The sequence below is a fragment of the Alosa alosa genome, chromosome 14 (genome assembly GCF_017589495.1).
Source record: "Alosa alosa isolate M-15738 ecotype Scorff River chromosome 14, AALO_Geno_1.1, whole genome shotgun sequence".
Taxonomy (NCBI): domain Eukaryota; kingdom Metazoa; phylum Chordata; class Actinopteri; order Clupeiformes; family Clupeidae; genus Alosa; species Alosa alosa.
Genome location: NC_063202.1, coordinates 5,605,326 through 5,625,325, shown reverse-complemented (window position 1 = coordinate 5,625,325; position 20,000 = coordinate 5,605,326). Strand labels below are relative to the sequence as shown.

General features: G+C 46.4%; 2 protein-coding genes across 3 annotated transcripts in view; both read left to right on the top strand.

Moving 5' to 3' along the window:
- LOC125307509 (N-acetyl-beta-glucosaminyl-glycoprotein 4-beta-N-acetylgalactosaminyltransferase 1-like) overlaps positions 1-6,985 on the top strand; it is a 48,085-nt gene extending 41,100 nt beyond the window's left edge. For both annotated transcript variants that reach the window (XM_048263527.1, XM_048263528.1), the window contains 10 exons: positions 257-357; positions 544-617; positions 1,115-1,904; positions 2,303-2,737; positions 3,324-3,706; positions 4,019-4,172; positions 4,543-4,615; positions 5,178-5,331; positions 5,678-5,804; positions 6,058-6,985. In XM_048263527.1, the coding sequence (XP_048119484.1) occupies positions 257-357; positions 544-617; positions 1,115-1,904; positions 2,303-2,737; positions 3,324-3,706; positions 4,019-4,172; positions 4,543-4,615; positions 5,178-5,331; positions 5,678-5,804; positions 6,058-6,172 (2,406 nt within the window). In that variant the 3' untranslated portion in view covers positions 6,173-6,985. The remainder of the gene's footprint in view (positions 1-256; positions 358-543; positions 618-1,114; positions 1,905-2,302; positions 2,738-3,323; positions 3,707-4,018; positions 4,173-4,542; positions 4,616-5,177; positions 5,332-5,677; positions 5,805-6,057) is intronic.
- A 425-nt stretch (positions 6,986-7,410) lies between these two features.
- The window catches only part of LOC125307204 (ankyrin repeat and BTB/POZ domain-containing protein 2-like), a 24,760-nt gene continuing 12,170 nt past the window's right edge, over positions 7,411-20,000 (top strand). Inside the window, exon 1 of the mRNA XM_048263051.1 lies at positions 7,411-8,512. Coding sequence (XP_048119008.1) covers positions 7,651-8,512 — 862 coding nt within the window. The 5' untranslated portion in view covers positions 7,411-7,650. The remainder of the gene's footprint in view (positions 8,513-20,000) is intronic.

The window sequence follows — 20,000 nt, the reverse complement described above, 5'->3', positions numbered from 1 at the left end:
GTGGGAGAATCCTGTCCTTTACTGATTATGTTGCACCCTCTTGTGGACATGTTTTGTTAAAGCAGCTTTCATAGTGGCTTTGCTAAGTAAACTGTTGCATTAATAGTGGCTTTGCTAAGTAAACTATTATTTGACTAGATTTATTGCTGAGTCATAAACTATTGCGCCTTGCATCAAAGCAGGCCACCGTAGCGTCATGTTTCTCTCTCAGAAAAACATTGTGTTGAAAATTTCCACGGTGATGTATTTTCCTTAGGTGTACTTGTCATTTGTTTACCCCAATGACTTCACCCGGCTCAGCCACATGGAGAAAAACAACAAGTGCTTCTACAAGGAGTCTCCCATGTATCTGGAGAAGTGAGCGAACGCATCTGTAAATTAATACATTCCATCTGAATCTTGGGAACCTTTAAGCATATTTAGATGTGTGTCTTTGTGATGGTGGTGGTGGTTGTGTGGTTGTGTGTGTGTGTGTGTGTGTGTGTGTGTGTGTGTGTGTGTGTGTGTGTGTGTGTGTGTGTGTGTGTGTGCATTTTCAATTAGGTATGGATTCTACAAATATATGAAAATGGACGAAGAAGAGGATGACACTCCTTTCTTTTTTCCAAACCCTGACGGTAAGTGAAGATCTGAGTGTGCGCCTGAGCATAGGTGGTTAAACTGAACAGATAAAATAACACTTGAGGTGCCAGTCGCTGATTTAGATACTGTGACCTTTGACTATCACTGTCTGTTTTGTTTATTATAAATGATCTGTACTTGTATCCCGGTTACCAACAATAAAGTGCTACTGGCACAGTCTCGAGCGTTTTATAAAGTTACTTTACATGTTATCAGCTAGGCTATACAGTTAACAGTCGTTAGCCTAATCGTAGTGATAATTTATTTACCTGTGAAAATGGAACCACTTTGGGTTATAGCGGCCTTAGCACTCCTTCACTACAATGCTGTGCTGCAGATCTGGCTTATCCACCTTACAGTATAATTATATAATTATGTAATATTATACTAACTATAAATAGTAATTAGCAAATGGTCTACTGATAAACTACTGGTTGATTTTAGCTTTTCTCAGGTGACACACATTCAATTCTCCTTTTGGCTTCCTGCACAGACTTCCTGGAGGAGGAGGAAGGGGCAGACCCAGAGGAGGAGAGGCTGGTCTCTGACAAAAAGCCAATCAGGAGGGAGAAGAACCCGAGGGTGGCCAATCACACTGTCAGAATATCTCCAACGCCCACCCCCACAAGTGAGGATAGAGAGGGAGAGGGAGCACAGGGGAAAGCAAGCCCTGAGGGGGGAGTGAGTGAGAGAGAGGAGGGCAAAGAGGAGAAGAGAGAGGAGAAACTGAACGGTGATGGAGGAGGGGACATTCAGGTCAGCAGATCTGGAGGACGTAACCTATCATGGGTGCGCATGGGGAGCGTCAATGTGGACCCCAAAAAAGCGCCGTCTCGGACACACACTCACACTCAAACACACGCGCTTCACAACTCTCTGCATCTGCTCCCTCAGAACAGCTCCCTGTACACACTTGTGAAACGTCTCCTTGGTAACGTGCCCTGGAATCCTGCTCCTGCTGGACACTCTCCGGGCAGTTCACACACCCAGCGTGGAGAAGGGGCGGGTAGCGTTCACAGCGCCCGGCCGCAGACCCCTGAAAGAGGGGAGAGGTCGGTGGAAGTCATGCCTGGGATCTTTGTGTACCGCACTGGAAACTCTGCTCCACTGGTCCACTCCCGACATGCACCCCCGGGCTCAGTCGGCCTGTCACACCCAAATGCACCCGTAAACTCACACACACTCTCTCACAGTAACACACAACCAACCACCACCACTAGACCCCAGCCAGACGACCCCTCAGACCAGCCCGAGGACCGTCCAGCATCTAGATGGAGCTTCAGGTACTTCAGATGTGTGTGCCTTATGTGCAGCTAAACGAGAGGAGGGTATGTGTGGAAGATCATTGAATTGTGTGTACACTTTTTTTCTTGTTAATGCAAATATAATGTAATGTAGTCCTCATTTATGCAAGGAAAACATTGTCTAATGACCTTAAAATGTCTTCGTCATTTTATCTGATTCATCTCAAGTCTGCAGGGTATTTATGGGTATGCTCTCCTGTGTGTTCTTTGTGTGTATGAGTGAGTGTGTGTGCACATATTGGATTCTAACAAGCACACAAAATACTAGCTCTCTGCATCTGTCTTGTGTGGTTGTGATTGAGTACAGTGTGCGTGTGTGTGTGCATGTGTGTGCAAATGCTGCATTCATGATTACTTTGTGCATCCACCCTTACCAGCTCCATAAACCACCCCGGCAGCGGCTCCCCTTCCTCTGCTCCCCCAGAAAGCAGACCCACGCCTGGGCTAAACTCGTCCGAGAACAGCCTCCAGACCACGGAGGACAACCAATCCACCAGAGCCTCCAGGGCCTCGGGGCCCAGCGTGTCCCAGCCAGTGGCCTCCGACATGGGCTCCCAGGGCTCCCAGGACTCCCAGGGTGGCGGCACGTCGGAGTACAGCTACGAGGAGCAGGAGGACCTGAAGCCGGACTGGGAGGAGACGGAGATCAACTGGCAGCGGACGTTCAGCGCCAACACAGTGGACTTTGAGACGCTGCGCTCGGACTGGAATGACCTGAGGTGCAACGTGTCTGGGAACCTGCAGCTGGCGGAGAGCGAGGCGCTCGACCTCGTCGCGCAGTACATGGAGAGACTCAACAAGCACAACGGAGGGTAAGAGGGATGTGTGCACTTGTGTAGGCTTGTGTGTGTGAGTGTGAGTGAGATTGTGTACGCGCTCATGTGTTTTTGCTCAAGTACACCTCCAGGTGCTTATAGTTGTGAGTTCATATGTGTTGTGTAGCTTGTTTGGATGTAAACAATCTCAACACAATTGCTATTGATGCTTTTGTGATACAATTCTCTGCTCTCACACAGGGTTTCAAACAGAGGTTTTATAGAGATGGACAGTATGAGAAAAATAATGTGTTTTTCAAACACTGAAGCATGTAAATCTCTTCTAGCCCCCAAAATGAAATGATGTACAGTGAGAATGAGCAAAATTCCCCCTCTTCCCACTGACCTCTGTTTCTCTGACCTCTCTGGGCCTCCATGGCTGCCTCTCCTCCAGACTCCTCTTCCCTCGTGCCGCGTGCTCCTCTCTCTATCTCTTTTTCTCTATATTCTATATCTATATCTTTCTCATCTCTTCCCACTCTTTATCTCTATATTCTATATCTATATCTTTCTCATCTCTCCCCACTCTTTATCTCTATATTCTATATCTATATCTTTCTTCCCCTCTTTTTCTCTCTTGCAGCATCTATACTCTTCGGCGCATCGTTAACGTGGAGAAGCGCCGCGACTCGGCCCGGGGGAACCGTTTCCTGATGGAGCTGGTGTTGCTGGAGGGAGGCAAAAGGGAGGTGCGCGTCTCTGAGTACGTTTACCTGCTTCTCCGCCGCAGCCGCCTGGACGACAGCTTGGAGACGCGGGAGGGTGGTGCTGGTGCCCCGTCGTCCCCGCCCACGTCCTCTGCCCTTCCTCCCCACCCTGCGTCCCCCAGGTCTCCAGTGCCCAGCCGCAGCAGTGCTCAGGAGCGTGCCACCCTAGCATGGGGCACAAGCTATGCCAAGCCCTTGCTCTGCCAGCCCAGTGTGCTCCACTGGAGGCGCGACGTCATGGTGCACTTTGTGGTGCCAGGTAGGTGGGTATGAATTACAGGGACATGGATATTCAATCAGATTAAATATGGCCTTTTGCACATATTTGTTTGTATGACAAATTTCATTCATCAAGCAAAGCTCAGCTGACTCAAACAGTACCAGTGTTGCCATTCTTCAGTCATTCCACTTCGCCTGTTGAGCTTACCAATGTGCAAAAGAAATTGTTGTACACTTCCCGATACTCTAACAAATGGTGAACTGTTACTAGAGGAGAGTGATCCTGACTTTTCTCTCTCCTCCTGCCCGTGCCGTCACTCTCTTCCTCGTCTTCATCCTCACCCGCGCTCAGTGAAGAACCAGGCCCGCTGGGTAGTGCAGTTCATCTCGGACATGGAGGCGCTGCGCCGGGAGACCCAGGACGACAACTTCCGCGTGGTCATCGTGGACTTCCACAGTGAGGACATGGATGTGGAGCGGGCCCTGAAGGAGAGCTCCGTGCCCAGGTAAGCTCACCTGCGCCCTGGGGCCCATGGATGCTCTCTGACACCCAGAGGTGCACTAGGCTGATTAAACGGTGAGGTCAATCCCCAGGGGTGTGCTGCTATAGGTGGGGTAGAAGCATAGAGATTCCCTCAACACCAACAGTTAAAAAAAAGAAACAAACGAATGAAAAATGATATGAATGAATAGAAGAAGGAAACAAAGACTGTCAAGAATGTTAAGTGAAAATAATGTTATTTTGGTTCCTTGGACTTAATTGCTATTACCATTTCTGTTGTAATTGATAGTGTTCTAAGAGCCATTACAGAACTTTCTCTTAGCCATTATTTGTGATTGTGTTTTTCTGTGTGTGTGTGTGTGTGGTGTTTGCAGCTATGAATATCTGAGGCGTACAGGCCGGTTTGAGCGAGCAGCTGGACTGCAGGCTGGTGTGGATAGCATCCAGGTGAGAAGAGGAACGTAGCCAGCCATGCTGAGAGCACCACTTGTGTTGATGTAGGGGTCAAGGGTCAACTGACAAATCAATAGATGGACACTAGAGGGCACCACTTGCGTTGATGTAGGGGTCAATGCACTGACAAATCAATAGATGGACACTAGAGGGCACCACTTGCGTTGATGTAGGGGTCAATGCACTGACAAATCAATAGATGGACACTAGAGGGCACCATTGCAAAGTGTCTGCCGCAGATGTGAGTGGGTAGACAGACAGAAGAGTCACGATATGTGTCTGACACCTTGGACTCAGAGATTTGCGTCAAACCAAATGTCAGTGGTTATTTTTGAAGCTGTGACATTGCAGTGACATATCAGTTGTATCAGTACACAGCCATAGTTGTGAAAGTTACACGAGATTTGGAATGTGTGTGTGGCACCTAAAAATAAGCAAACAGAGAAGTCAAGTTATATCTGTATCTATTCGTCTATATATATACTCCATCCCGCAGTATTCTACAGTCATTATATGTGTGTGTGTGTGTGTGTGTGTGTGTGTGTGTGTGTGATAGGACAGTCACAGCATCGTATTCCTGTGTGACCTGCACATCCACTTCCCCGCAATGCTGCTGGAGAGTATCAGGAAGCACTGTGTGGAGGGCAGGCTGGCCTTCGCCCCCATCGTCATGAGGCTCAACTGTGGAGCTACACCACAGGAGCCAGAGGGTAACACACACACACACACACACACACACACACACACATGTACACATACTCGGCATACAAATGCGCACACTCAGACCTGCACACACACACACACTACACATATGCATCATATGTACACACACACACACACATGTACGCACACACACACACACACTTACATGTACACACATGCATGCGCACGCACACACACACACACACACACACACACACCCACACACGTACACACACATGCACACACAGACACACACACACTGTATAAAATAAATACTAGTAACTGGATAGTGAAACACACAGTCCCATGACCAGGCCCTGTGTGTGCTGTCCTGTGCTGTCCTGTGCTGTCCAGGCTACTGGGAGGTGAACGGCTTTGGGCTGCTGGGCCTGTACAAGTCAGACTTTGACCGGGTGGGAGGCATGAACACAGAGGAGTTTAAGGAGCGCTGGGGAGGAGAGGACTGGGAGCTGCTGGACAGGTACACACACACACACACACACACACACTCACACATACACACACACACACGCATACACACACACACACACACACACACACACACACACACATTTGGTACAGGCTTTGTGATCTTGACCTCGTCAAAAGGGTGTGACTATTTGATTGATGGTCTTAGTACTATTATGCACACTTACCACTTACAGCTCATCTCCTCCTTTCACCCACATATTTCTCCTCTTTTTCCCTCTTGTCCTCTCCCTCGTTCCCCTTAGGGTACTGCAGAACGGCTTGGAGGTGGAACGGCTCCGTCTGAGGAACTTCTTCCACTACTTCCACTCCAAGCGTGGAATGTGGAACTCTCAGACAAACAAGGTTCCTAAAGACTAGCTGCAGGAGAATATGCCTCAAGTGGACCCAATATATGACACTTTACCTTCAAACAGAACCCTCTGGAAGTCTTGCTGAAGATGAGATACAGAGATTTTTGGCTGTGACAGATCTCTAATGGATTCTAAAAGTCAACCTTTTCCTGGTTAAAACTGTTAACCGGACATTTTCTAGAATCCCAACTCTGTGACAAGGTTCTGGCTCTATCTGAAAGGAAGGAATGCGTTATCAAGTCATAGGTTACCATAGAATCATAGTGTAATGTCTGCCCACTTCAAATGAGATAGTCACACAAACTGTGTGTGTGTGTATATTTTAGGGTGATCTGGTGCTAATGTATTATGTATACATGTGTGTGTGTTTGTGTGTGTGTGCGTCGTCGTCGCGCGTCGCGATGCGTCGCGTGTGTGTGTGTGTGTGTGTGTGTGTGTGTGTGTGTGTGTGTGTGTGTGTGTGTGTGTTAAACCCATTCCAACTACCAAACTGCTACTGCACAGACAGTGAAAGGGTGAATGCACATAGCACAGTAGGCTACAGAACAGTTTCTGTCTTTCTTTAGTGCTGCCTTTTCTTTGTTAGTTTAGTTTAACTTCTTGCACAGCAGCTTCTGTGACTCTTAATCACACAACCTGTCACTCATTCTGGAGTATCTGTGACATGTTGTCTTAAGACTGATCAATGCACCAGTCTGTTCTTATGACTGCCCTCATAACAGCAAATGCAAAAAAAGTTAAAAAAAAACATCAGTCATGGACATTCAAGAAATAATTTCTGTGAAATTGTTTGTTTACTATTTCATGCTGCTTCATTCCATTATTTTCAGAATAAAATATGTGAAGTGCTTTTAACATATGTCTCAGAATGTTTTCAGCGATATGGGAGACATATTTCATGGTGTAGAAATTGCTTGAGTAAATATGTGTTCTCACCACTTAACAAACCTTACTAAATACGGTTTTAGTTTTCCATTCTTTTTCTCCAGACTCCTCACCTTATAGGTGCTTGTTCAGAAATATTATTATTATTATTATCACTTTGCCTCCAAAATCCATGTATTCTGTTCTGAGAAAGTACAAATACAGTGACTTGTTTTAGCGCACCGATATCTGATTGGTTCTCAGTTTACTGAAACACTATTGGTTCGCACAAGTCGTCAGCAGGTCGCTTGCCTCCCTCTTTTATACCTCGCTGACTGTGTGCGCGATCACTGAGCCTTGCTCTCCCGCTGTGAGCGCATACAGTCAGGCGTAGAAGTGTGAACAGACGTCTATTTGAGCAGTAGATTTAATCACTGAAACAATAGCTGAACTCATTAGTCTGGAAAACAACTTTCATCGAAATTTAACAGCCAGTCGCCGTCTGCATTAATCAGATCAGGCACTCAGGAGCAGGACTACCCGAAAGTGAGGGTGTCCACTCCAGTAATCTAACACAACTTTTTAAGAGGCTTTAGTTGCGGAACGAACTAGCCAACTGACATGGCCGTGTCGAGCAGCCCGAATCCAAAAACCTTGGAGGATCTGACGCTGGACTCTGGCTATGGTGCCGGTGACTCCTATCGCTCGCTTCCCTCATCCAGATGCAACTCCCAGGCGCACACCAGTGCACCTCATCGCTCAGGATGGTGTTGCAACGGGGGTTCGATGAACAGCCGCAACAACAGTTGGGATACGGTAAACACAGCGCTCCCAGAAGAGCCAGAGGACGTACTTAACAAATGCCCCCGGCTTCCAGACCTGGAAGAGTTCCCCTGGACTGACGACGAGGTGGCGAAAGTCCTGCAGAAAGTGTCCGGGGAGGATGCGAGGTTTTCGACTGAGGCCGTCCGGAGATTATCTCTGCTTCTGCGAAGGGCACTGCTACGGATCTCAAGAGAGGCACAGCGTCTCAGTGTAATGCACTGCCGTTGCACTCGCTTCGAGGTCCAGAGCGCCGTCCGCCTGGTTCTTAGCTGGGCTCTAGCTGAGACATGTGTCTCGGCAACGGTCAAAGCCATCTCCCTTTTCAGCATGAGCTCCGGGGAGATCCTGCGTAAAGGCAAATCCGCCCGCTGCGACCTCACCTTACAAGTCGGACGATTTTTTCGCTGGATGGTGGACACTCGGGTTTCGGTGCGCATTCACGAACACGCAGCGATTTGTCTTACCGCATGCATTGAGAGCCTGCTAGAGGAGATAGGATGCCGGGTCTTGCTTTGGCATAGACAGACAACACATGGCGGTTTCGGTGGCCCCGCGCTTGTTGGAGTGGATGCTGTGGAAGCAGTTGTCAACAACGATGCTGAACTTTATGGAGTCATGCTGCAGTACGAGCATCTGATTTGCGGGAAAAATGCAAACGGTAAGATTCACTTAAGATTCAACATTCGTGCAGAAGTTGTTACTTCAATATTCTCCTTCATATTTTTTGGGGTGGTTTGAGAATGTAATTGAACCTAAAGTCAGCAGAACCCAACTAAATATTAATCGCCGTGCATTTCACAGGGCATGCTCAGGGCCTGCTCAGTTCTGTCGATAAGCGCTCAAATGACCCGTTCTTTGCAGAATACAAAAGCGCACCCCTCACCGCAGCCGCTGTCATTATGTAAGGCGCTCATTAATGTGGTCTGATTGCGGAATTACGGCTCCGCGCACAATGGCCCTGCACTGCGCTAACATGCCCCGAGCAGCTTGCATGGCAGCTCTCTGGCACGCCAACAAAAAGACTCATGAAACACTATATGATCCTACAGTAATGGTGACTGAACATCCCATCTAGATAAAGTACTCTTGATCATGCAAAATGAAAGTTATACAAGGTTATGTGATTAAGATATAGAGCCCTCTTTGTTCTTAGTGTTAACCAGATCCAAAAGAGAACCAGGGAAGTCTTTAGGTATACAGTGTCAGGTAGGTGTTGGTACAACAACTTTCTCACACACAAAACAATTTTGTTGTGAGAGAGAGAGAGTGGAAATGCAAGTAGCAGAAAGTGTGTGCTGGAGCTGGCATTTGTTTGTGTGTTTTGTCTTTCCAAAGTTTACCCTTTATCATTGCTCCATGATTGAGAGGCTGTTGGTGTGCTGTAATTATGGTTTGTGTGGGGTTTCCCCCAGCCTGGTCATTACATGTACACACACACACACACACACACACACACAAATGTCCACACAGTATCTTACATATTCTCTCTTTCACTTGCATATATGCAGGCAGTCAAACATAAATGTTAACAGACAGACACACACACACACACACACACACACACAGACACACACACACTTTGACACCAAACCTTTCACTTTCTCACTCAAACTCAAGCACAAGTCATATACACACACACACACACACACACACACACACACACACACACACAAAAGGGCTTTGTTCTAGTGACTGAGAGTTGGTTAAAGGCATAACAGTGGAAGGCGACCCATGCAGGGAGCAGAGTTAGGACAGGAGCCAGGGTCCACCTCTGCTTCTGGTTTTTCTGATCTGGATTTGATCAGCCCAGGCCCCCTGCGGGAGGACTCTGGTTTGGGATCTATCCACCCTCCTGCACATGAACAGATCTGGTTTGGGATCTATCCACCCTCCTGCACATGAACAGATTTGGTTTGGGATCTATCCACCCTCCTGCACATGAACAGATCTGTGGCAGGCAGACCGGGCCACTAGGATCCATCTGGCAAAGCGAGGAAGTCATAGAACAGAAATAAAAATGTGCTTAAATGCAGTCCTCCTTTATGTGAAAATCTAATGGCTTTGCCATAATCTATACTCGATATTACGAATATGGAGCACTCAATATATGACCCTGTGTTAAAATGTGCATGACTTCATGTGCAGGGATTACGATGTCAAACTGTAGCTGTGTGAAAATACTGAGAATGGTTTTATATGACATAAAGTGAAGTTATATCTCATGATATGGTGCTAGTATTGAACTCTATAGTTGCGTCTGTGTTAGGAGATGCGGCAGGGTGTTGATGGAGCCGTGGGTGTGAGGAGGAGGACAGGACCTGTGAGAGTGTGTGGTGGCTGGTGGGGGATGGGAGAAGGAGCAGCAGTACACACACAGCCAGAGTCCTCTCACTCACGTGCCACACCACAATGCACACACACACACACACACACACACATCTGGAACTCTTCAAGGACCCTAACATTTTCAACAGCTTGATGAACGGCCAGGCTCTACTCTGTGCTCCCCCCCCCCCCCCCCAACCGCCACGACTTCCTCACCACCATAGTTTGTGCGCTAGTGCTGCTCGTGTGCTGTGCCCATGTTATCTGCTAGCATAATACACACCAGTGCACATCGTTGTTTCTTGTTATACACCAGTTCTCCATTCACAATTTCATTCATTGAATTCCATTCAACTCTCCTGTTTTGTATAGTTATGCACAAGTAAACATAGCAGTCCTCTCTTGTAGCTCAGACAACAGAGTTTCTGTTGAAATGGCCAGCTATGTCTATTTCTGTTTTATGTGTGAGACTCATTTAGAAAGCAAAGGATTTCTATATTTTGAACAATCCTTTGTTCCATGTGTTCCGATGTGTACAGCAGATGACTAGTGAAACTAACTTTATACCAAAACTAATTTCACATCGGTGAGTTTCCCACGTATTGTTCTCTGTGTGTGTATGTATGTGTATATGTGTGTGTGTGTGTGTGTGTATTCTAGTCCAAGTACAGTCTTCTACCCTGGAGCCCAGGGGAGGTTTTTGTGGTCACACAGCCGGAGAAATGTAGCTCTGAAACTTCAGCCCTGTTTCCCAGACAGCTGGCACGGTATCAGCAGTGATTTTCTAAGACCAGGCCACTCTCCAGGGAGTGGAAGGCGGTGTTTGTATGTCAGTGCACACACACACACACACACACACACACACCTCCACTGTGAACCACATTGAGGTCTGGCAGCTGATTGATGTTGAAGTTAAGATCCAGTACTGTTGGACCTTAGAGCACAGTAGCCAGCTTCCCTTGACTACAATACTACAGTCTGCTGAGGATACTGATACAGGATACTAATTCATGTGCTGTTACTTAAATACTGTAAGGATTACAACATATTAACATAAGATACTTGATAATGACAAATCACATGGTGTATGTGTGTGTGTGTGTGCGCGTGCGTGCGTGCGTGCGTGTGTGTGTGTGTGTGTAGACAGAGAGTCAACTGCCACAGCATTACAGTACTACTGAGCTCTGAGAACATCTCTGTCTCAAAGATAAGTGTCTTTGAAGTAAATCTGAAGGCAGAATATAGCCCATGGACAGGATGCGCTCATTTCACAAATTACCGATCAAGCGAGCAAGTTAGCGAGAGGCGGAAGTTCCTTCTGATAGCCACGGTCCAGCTCCCCCACGTTTGGCTAGTAAGTTAGTCAGTGTTCCAGCCTGCTCACGGGGCCACAACGGTGGACAGGAAATGAGTCATTAGTCTGGAGGAAGTGGGTGAAAAGAGTAGTCACAGCTACAACGCAGATCACATGACACCACTGAGAGTCCTAATTGGCGAGCAAGTATCACCATTGGAGACGCAGTATCAGTGACGTTAGCACAACGTCTTTTATCCCTTTCTCAGACGGCATACATCAAAGGAACGGCAATTGGCGAAACTAAAATGGCAATCCATTTTCTCAACTACCACCCATCCAGGTCTTTTTGGACAGCACCCCTGAGTTTATTGTAATCTAATTGAATACAAAGATGGGGGGGCTGTTTTTGTTTCTTTTCTCTCTCTCTCTCCCTCTCTCTGGTGCGGTGGGAACCTCCTGACTGCAGACCTGGAGGTTGCGCCCCCCAATCAGCCATGTTTAACTGCTCTCTTAAATGAGGGGCTCCAGGCCTTCGATTGGGCCCAGCTCCGAGAGCGAGGCCCCAAACCGCGGAAACGAGCCTGCTCCCCGTCACGCTCAATTTCAGCATAAATACATTAAGAGAGCTCCCTGTGCTAAACACACCCAGGCTTCCCCCTGTGGAGAGCAGAGCTCAGGGTGGTTGTGCTGGGCACCCTGGCCTACACAATGGGTGGGAATCTCTTGGACAATACCGTTCCAAGTCCTGAGGACTGATGAAAGAGTTGTTGGTGTGAGACATGGATGAATATTCTGGGATATTTTCCACTTGTCAGCCATTTCTTTAGGGTGGGTGCTTATATGCTTAATGAGAAAAGTGTGTGTTAAGTAGCGAGTGCACACCCATGTAGTTATAAGAGAGAGATAGAGAGAGAGAGAGCAGTTTGTAGACATCTGTCCAGCGTGACCCCTGACCTTAAATCTCCTCACCATGGCGTTAGCACCTGCTGTGCGAATGCGACGTGTACACACACAGATTCTATCTACCTGCCATGTCCCTGTTACATGGGTCATGTTCTCACTACCATGGTAAGAAATGATGTCACATCGCACAAGCCACACCTGTGTGTCCGTCCATGTGTCCGTTTCTTGAAGAGCTGTCATTTTAAATCCACATTTCATCAGGCTGGCTTGGGAATCATTGCAGGCAGTTGTGTGTGAATATCTGGAGTTTTTTAGGTGCCCAAAGTCAAAAGGTACTGTACACTCAAAAGTTAGTGTACATACTCAAAAGGAGTTCAGTTTAACCTTTCTAAACAGCTGAGCGCCATCACAGAAGAATTCTGGGAATTTGTGACATCAGAGCTCAGTGCCCAGAAAGGCATTCAGGAAGACTCCTCGGTAGCGCAGTGGTGAAATGCTGCAGAGGAAGGAGAACAAACAACACATGCTCGCCAGTGGGAACAACAGTGACAACACCACCAACACATGCTCTGTACCATTTGTTTGTCATGCTTGCCATGCTCTGTGACCCCCACCAGCCACCATTCCCCGTGCCTTTACTGCTCAGCCCCCCCCCACACACACACACACACGCACATGTACACATACACACATATGCACACACGCACATACACACATACACACGTTTGGAGCTAAGCACACTTCCCATTTCCTAGAGTGGTCCCCAGTCCCCCTGAGCTTTTAAAAACTCACACCCCTCACACCCTATGCCGTTCACAATGCTTAGCATCTCATAAAGGATGCAAATAAACCCTTAAGGCTCCCTGGTTACCTCTTAAAAGCACTCAGGTCTCGGCAGCACACGTCTCTTTCCACATTAGCGCATTACGTGTTTCAACAAGAGGCTCCAGTTCTTTTTGTTGTAATGAATGAGCTTTGCGACAGATTTAGGAAATGTCTCCGTTTTATAACCAGTGCAGATAATTAGTGGAAAGGAAAGTTGAAGGAGAGGAAAGGGTAATGAAATTCTTGGAAATCTTTTCAAAAAAATTAAAGAAAGTGTCACATCCTGACCCTTGAGTGGAAGACTAGGCTACACAGTCTGTGTACTCATTAGAGTCACACAGCCATATTCTCTAAGGTTATGTTATTATACACATTTGTGTGTGGGTGTGTATTTGTGTGTTAGTGTGAGAGAGAAGGAGTGAATGAAGTGCACAAGCTAACACACTGGGCATTGTGGATTTGTTTTATGCCACTTCAAAATGAGAGGACAGGGAGAGTGCGAGAGCTGGCTATATTTATGGCACGCTGCTGGCAGTGTGTGGGGGGCACTTTTGGATGGATGGGCGTGTCAGAGTGTGTGTGTGGTCACAAGAGGTCCTGCTCCTTAACGCTCGACCTCTAACCTCACTGATTTGTTGCCTTCAACCAATCTGAAATAAGAAGAGGACCCCTGCGTACACAGCGGACTCAGTTTAGTCCGCAACAAGACAGGTCTTTAAACATGACACTATGGATAATGCTAGATTTATTGGCCAATGCAGAGAATGAGACCAAATCTTTGGGGGACATCATGCCAGATGCATGACTTTGGAATTGAATCAACTTAAAGATACATGACAACTTTTGTGATTATAAAAGCTATTGTTTTTGTTGTATTGTTTGCTGCTGAGTAGTTCTAGAACTTTCTCTTGAAAGACCATGCCAGTAACATCATTCCAGGTTTGGAGGAGAAAGCATCCACCCAGCACCCACACATTCCCTGTGCTTTTAGTTCTTCTGTCATTAATACAGCTATGCAGTTTTCCTTGGCTCTAAAAAACTCACTCTCATAAATAAAGGCTTAAACTTTCAGTGATGCACACGCACACACACACACACACATGCACGTCGCACACACACACACACACACACACACACACACACACACAGACACACACACACACACACACACACACACACACACACACACACACACACAGACTCTAGAGTGGCCTTGGCCCACATCACCGAGCTGCCATCTAGGCTCTGACATGTGCTACTGTGTAGAAGATAATCACAACAGCCAATGAAGACCAAGTGCCCTGCAAAAGAAAAAAAGCCTCTTATTCAAGAATTGTGTGAGAAAAGAACAGTGGATAACTGTATTATGAAATGATCCACCCCATGCAGAGTGAGGAGATTTCATTGTGGCAATGTCAGTGTGTGTTTTCCTGAAGAAGTTACAGCAAGGAATGTGTTATTGGAATAGCTGCTGCTGCTGCCGTGGTGGAAAAATGTCACGTGTGTTTGATCTGCAGTTTCATTCAATGAGAACAGATGGGCATTTCATTTAGCTGAGAGAGAGAGAAAGAGAGAGAGAGAGAGCAATAATTATTACACACACACATACACACAAACACAAACACACACGCACACACACACACACTAGGTAGACAATGTGCTCTTAACCTTTTACCTCTGTGAAGGGTCACTAATGGCCCCTCTCTTTCTCCCTCTCTCTTCTCATTCTCTTTGTCTTTCTTTCTTTCTTCTGTTTCTCAGACAGTCTCTCACTCCTCTTGTGGTATTTCTCTACGTCCATCTCTCCAGTGTGTTGTCCACTCTCGTATGACAGGAATATGACGCCGTAAAGCTTTTGTTTCATCCCTGTCTGTCTCTATCCTCTGGGGGCGTCTAACTAGACCACTGGCCTGTGCTCCCATTGTGAGACACACAGGGACTGACTGATATATGAGAAGACATACCCAGTTGTTTATGAGCAGGAGTGTCCCTTTTTATGGCACTGATTAACCCCAATATTTAACCCCTGAACAGTGTGTGTGTGTGTGTGTGTGTGTGTGTGTGTGTGTGTGTGTGTGTGTGTGTGTGCGCGCGTACATGTGGGTGTGTGTGGGGTGGGGGCTGGTGCATGTTCATTTTGTTGAATATAGAATGCAGTTAAGATACTGGCTTTGTTAAAGATGATTGGGTCTTTTGTCCCTGAAGAGCAGATGTCAACTCTTAAACAGCATCTGTAAAACCTTGCCACTTATTGTATTGTTTATTTACTTGTGCACGTGTCGTGTGTGTGTGTGTGTGTGTGTGTGTGTGTGTGTGTGTGTGTGTGTGTGTGTGTGTGTGTGTGTGTGTGTGTGTGTGTGTGCAGGCTGGTACTAAATGTGTGTGCTGAACTTTGATCAATCAGATACGTGATAACATGAAGCAGAATCCACAAATGAGTTATTATTAAGGTTGTGATCTTTATTATAACCGACTCCAGAGGCAGACACTGTTAAATGTGTCTGAGTCTGGCTCTCATTCCGATGCTCTTCCTCTTGTTAAAGCCTCATGCACGAGGACTTTTACTGTGAAAGGCACACTGAGTTCATTTTCCTGGCAGATGCCAACATGGAGAGTGTGTATCTCTCCTCTCCGTAACCCCCCAAGAGTGTATGTACAGAGCAAGTAATCACACAAACAGCACATGCGCCTGTGTCCACACACTGCCATGCCGCCGACGACCGCGCACGCATACGCTGCGCACCTGCTTTTGCGCTGACACACACACACACACACACTCACACACACACACACACATTTGCACCTTTCCTATGTTCTCTATGAGGCCTGGAGTGGCTGTGAGGATGGGCACTGAGGTCTGGGATGCCTGTATTCTCTAGCGCTGGCTGGCCTCTGTTGATCCTGTGGCTGGCCTTGGCCTGGGCACAGAGAGAGCCGTTGTGTGTGTCTGTGGGTTTGTTTGTGTGTGTGTGTGTGTGTGTGTGTGTGTGTGGTGCAACTGGGTCACCAGTTCAGTGTATTTTCCTACTCTTGAGCATATGGTAGGAGGAAGAGCGAAAGAAAACAGTCTTAAGGCTGTGTGTGTGATTGAGCTGTTTGTGTGTGTGTGTGTGTGTGTGTGTGTGTGTGTGTGTGTGTGTGTGTGTGTGTGTGTGTGTGTGTGTGTGTAAGAGAGAGAGTGTGTGTGTGTGTGTGTGTGAGAGAGAGAGAGTGTGTGTGTGTGTGTGTGTGTGTGTGTGTAAGAGAGAGAGAGAGAGAGAGAGAGTGTGTGTGTGTGTGTGTGTATGTTTAAGTTAATGAGATGTGGGCAAATGCCCCATACTGAGTCTGAAACAGAGCTACTCTGTTTGGCTTTGTCCTCTGTGAACACCCCACTTGTTAGGGGTGAAGGTGTGTGTGTGTGTGTGTGTGTGTGTGTGTATGTGAGCGAGAGAGAGAGAGAGTAGGTCTCTTTGTAATGTGTGTGCTCTAGTAATCGATGTGGTTTACTAATCACCATATCTGCTACACAAGGGAGAGAGTGTGTCCATTTGTGCCTTAGCTAAAGAATAATCCCTATACTGCTGCTGTGCTGCATGTGTGGCATCCAGCCATGGACTCAGTCTAAATCTACTACCTTGCCTCCTCTCTAGTGGACCGAAATCACACAGTCACAGTGTCATTCAACTTGAGATTGCAGTGGGCGTTTCACAGGTCACACTGTTTTCACTCACAGCGGGGTCGCAGAGGGACCGACCCCCATGATATAGCCCTGACTCTATGACCTCTGACCTGTCACCCCTGTGATCTGGAGTCCGATTCTAGGACATGCAGGCGACCTCTTGGTGGTTGTGTGTAGGGCACCTAGTGAGGTCAGCAGGGTCCGGTAAAGCTGGCGTCTGGTTAACACAATGTGTTTGGCTGATGGCAAGCTACTGCACATTGTGATGGAAGGCATCATCAGTGTGATGGGTTTTCAGACTAAAATGCTGAAGGACCTTTTTTTTCCCCCAAACCACCCTGGTGCTTGTCTCCTGACCTCTACACACCCCCCAGGACCTTATCAGCACATTGCTGTAGAACAGCGTTCTAACCCCATAATAACCTAGAATAACTACAACCTGCTTCGTTAGTAGTGAAGACCCAATGGTGCTTCCTTGTTATGGAGCCTCCTATACAGACTTCCATTAGACTATTACATGTTGTGTAGATATATTAAAGTGCTCGCTTCCTGTATGGAGTTACAGTACAGGCCAAAGGTTTGGACACACCTTCTCATTCAATGTGTTTCCTTTATTTTCATGACTATTTACATTGTAGATTTATCAAAACTATTAATGAACACATGTGGAATTATGTACTTAACAAATAAGTGTGAAATAACTGAAAACATGTCTTATTTTCTAGTTTCTTCAAAGTTGCTATTTTTTTTATTTAATACCATATTCAGCAAGCCATAACTTGACAAATATTCATCTGTGGGCCAAATAACTTTGCAGTCATTCATAGTTTTGATGCCTTCAGTGAGAATCCACAGTGTAAATAGTCATGAAAATAAAGAAAACGCATTGAAATGAGAAGGTGTGTCCAAACTTTTGGCCTGTACTGTATATGCAAGCCTAGTCTAAAAGGCTAGAGACTAAAAGACTACAAGCTTTTTTTTTTTTCAGTGGAAATCTCTATTGAAGTTCTTTTTCAGTCTAGCACTGTAAACTGTCTCTCTGTAATGGAGGGCGATATACATTTCAGGATCTAAAGAAACACATACAGCAGATATCTAATGCTTCATGTAATAATAAAGCAGGAAGTCTGCTCTGGCCAAACGAGCTCTCAGTTCTGGCTGTCAGAACCAGTAAAGGATTTATGAAGGGAGGTTGTTTTTCTCCTGTGTGATGGTGAATGAGGGTAGCAGATGGATTCCGGGGGTGCATCTGCGGTGGGTGTGTGTGTGTGTGTGTGTGTGTGTGTGTGTATGTGAGCGAGAGAGAGAGTAGGTCTCTTTGTAATGTGTGTGCTCTAGTAATCATGTGGTTTACTAATCACCATATCTGCTACACAAGGGGAGAGAGTGTGTCCATTTGTGCCTTAGCTAAAGAATAATCCCTATACTGCTGCTGTGCTGCATGTGGCATCCAGCCATGGACTCAGTCTAAATCTACTACCTTGCCTCCTCTCTAGTGGACCGAAATCACACAGTCACAGTGTCATTCAACTTGAGATTGCAGTGGGCGTTTCACAGGTCACACTGTTTTCCTCACAGCAGGGTCATGAGAGGGACCGACCCCCATGATATAGCCCTGACTCTATGACCTCTGACCTGTCACCCCTGTGATCTGGAGTCCGATTCTAGGACATGCAGGCTGACCTCTTGGTGGTTGTGTGTAGGGCACCTAGTGAGGTCAGCAGAGGGTCCGTAAAAGCTGGCGTCTGGTTAACACAATGTGTTTGGCTGATGGCAAGCTACTGCACATTGTGATGGAAGGCATCATCAGTGTGATGGGTTTTCAGACTAAAATGCTGAAGGACCTTTTTTTTCCCCCAAACCACCCTGGTGCTTGTCTCCTGACCTCTACACACCCCCCAGGACCTTATCAGCACATTGCTGTAGAACAGCGTTCTAACCCCATAATAACCTAGAATAACTACAACCTGCTTCGTTAGTAGTGAAGACCCAATGGTGCTTCCTTGTTATGGAGCCTCCTATACAGACTTCCATTAGACTATTACATGTTGTGTAGATATATTAAAGTGCTCGCTTCCTGTATGGAGTTACAGTACAGGCCAAAGGTTTGGACACACCTTCTCATTCAATGTGTTTTTTTATTTTCATGACTATTTACATTGTAGATTTATCAAAACTATTAATGAACACATGTGGAATTATGTACTTAACAAATAAGTGTGAAATAACTGAAAACATGTCTTATTTTCTAGTTTCTTCAAAGTTGCTATTTTTTTTATTTAATACCATATTCAGCAAGCCATAACTTGACAAATATTCATCTGTGGGCCAAATAACTTTGCAGTCATTCATAGTTTTGATGCCTTCAGTGAGAATCCACAGTGTAAATAGTCATGAAAATAAAGAAAACGCATTGAAATGAGAAGGTGTGTCCAAACTTTTGGCCTGTACTGTATATGCAAGCCTAGTCTAAAAGGCTAGAGACTAAAAGACTACAAGCTTTTTTTTTTTTCAGTGGAAATCTCTATTGAAGTTCTTTTTCAGTCTAGCACTGTAAACTGTCTCTCTGTAATGGAGGACGATATACATTTCAAGGATCTAAAGAAACACATACAGCAGATATCTAATGCTTCATGTAATAATAAAGCAGGAGATCTGCTCTGGCCAAACGAGCTCTCAGTTCTGGCTGTCAGAACCAGTAAAGGATTTATGAAGGGAGGTTGTTTTTTTCTCCTGTGTGATGGTGAATGAGGGTAGCAGATGGATTCACGGGTGCATCTGCAGTGGGTGTGTGTGTGAGCGTGGTCAGCTGAAGAGAGAGGGAGCGTGTGTGTGTGCGGGCTGATGACGCACGCTACGGTTTCAGCAGTGCTAGTGGTGCGTGGGAAACCATACTTGTGTGTGTGTGTGTGTGTGTGTGTGTGTGTGTGTGAGAGGACTAGTGTGACTATCTGTCATGCTTCATAGGATCCATCACTGCTGTCACTGCACACACACACACACACACACACACACACACACACACACACACACACACACATACACACACTTACCAGGCAGGCCATGACCCCAGTTGCCATGTACGTAACTTGGTCAGGGCAGAACTATATTTACCATAGAGCCATAGAGCTAGTT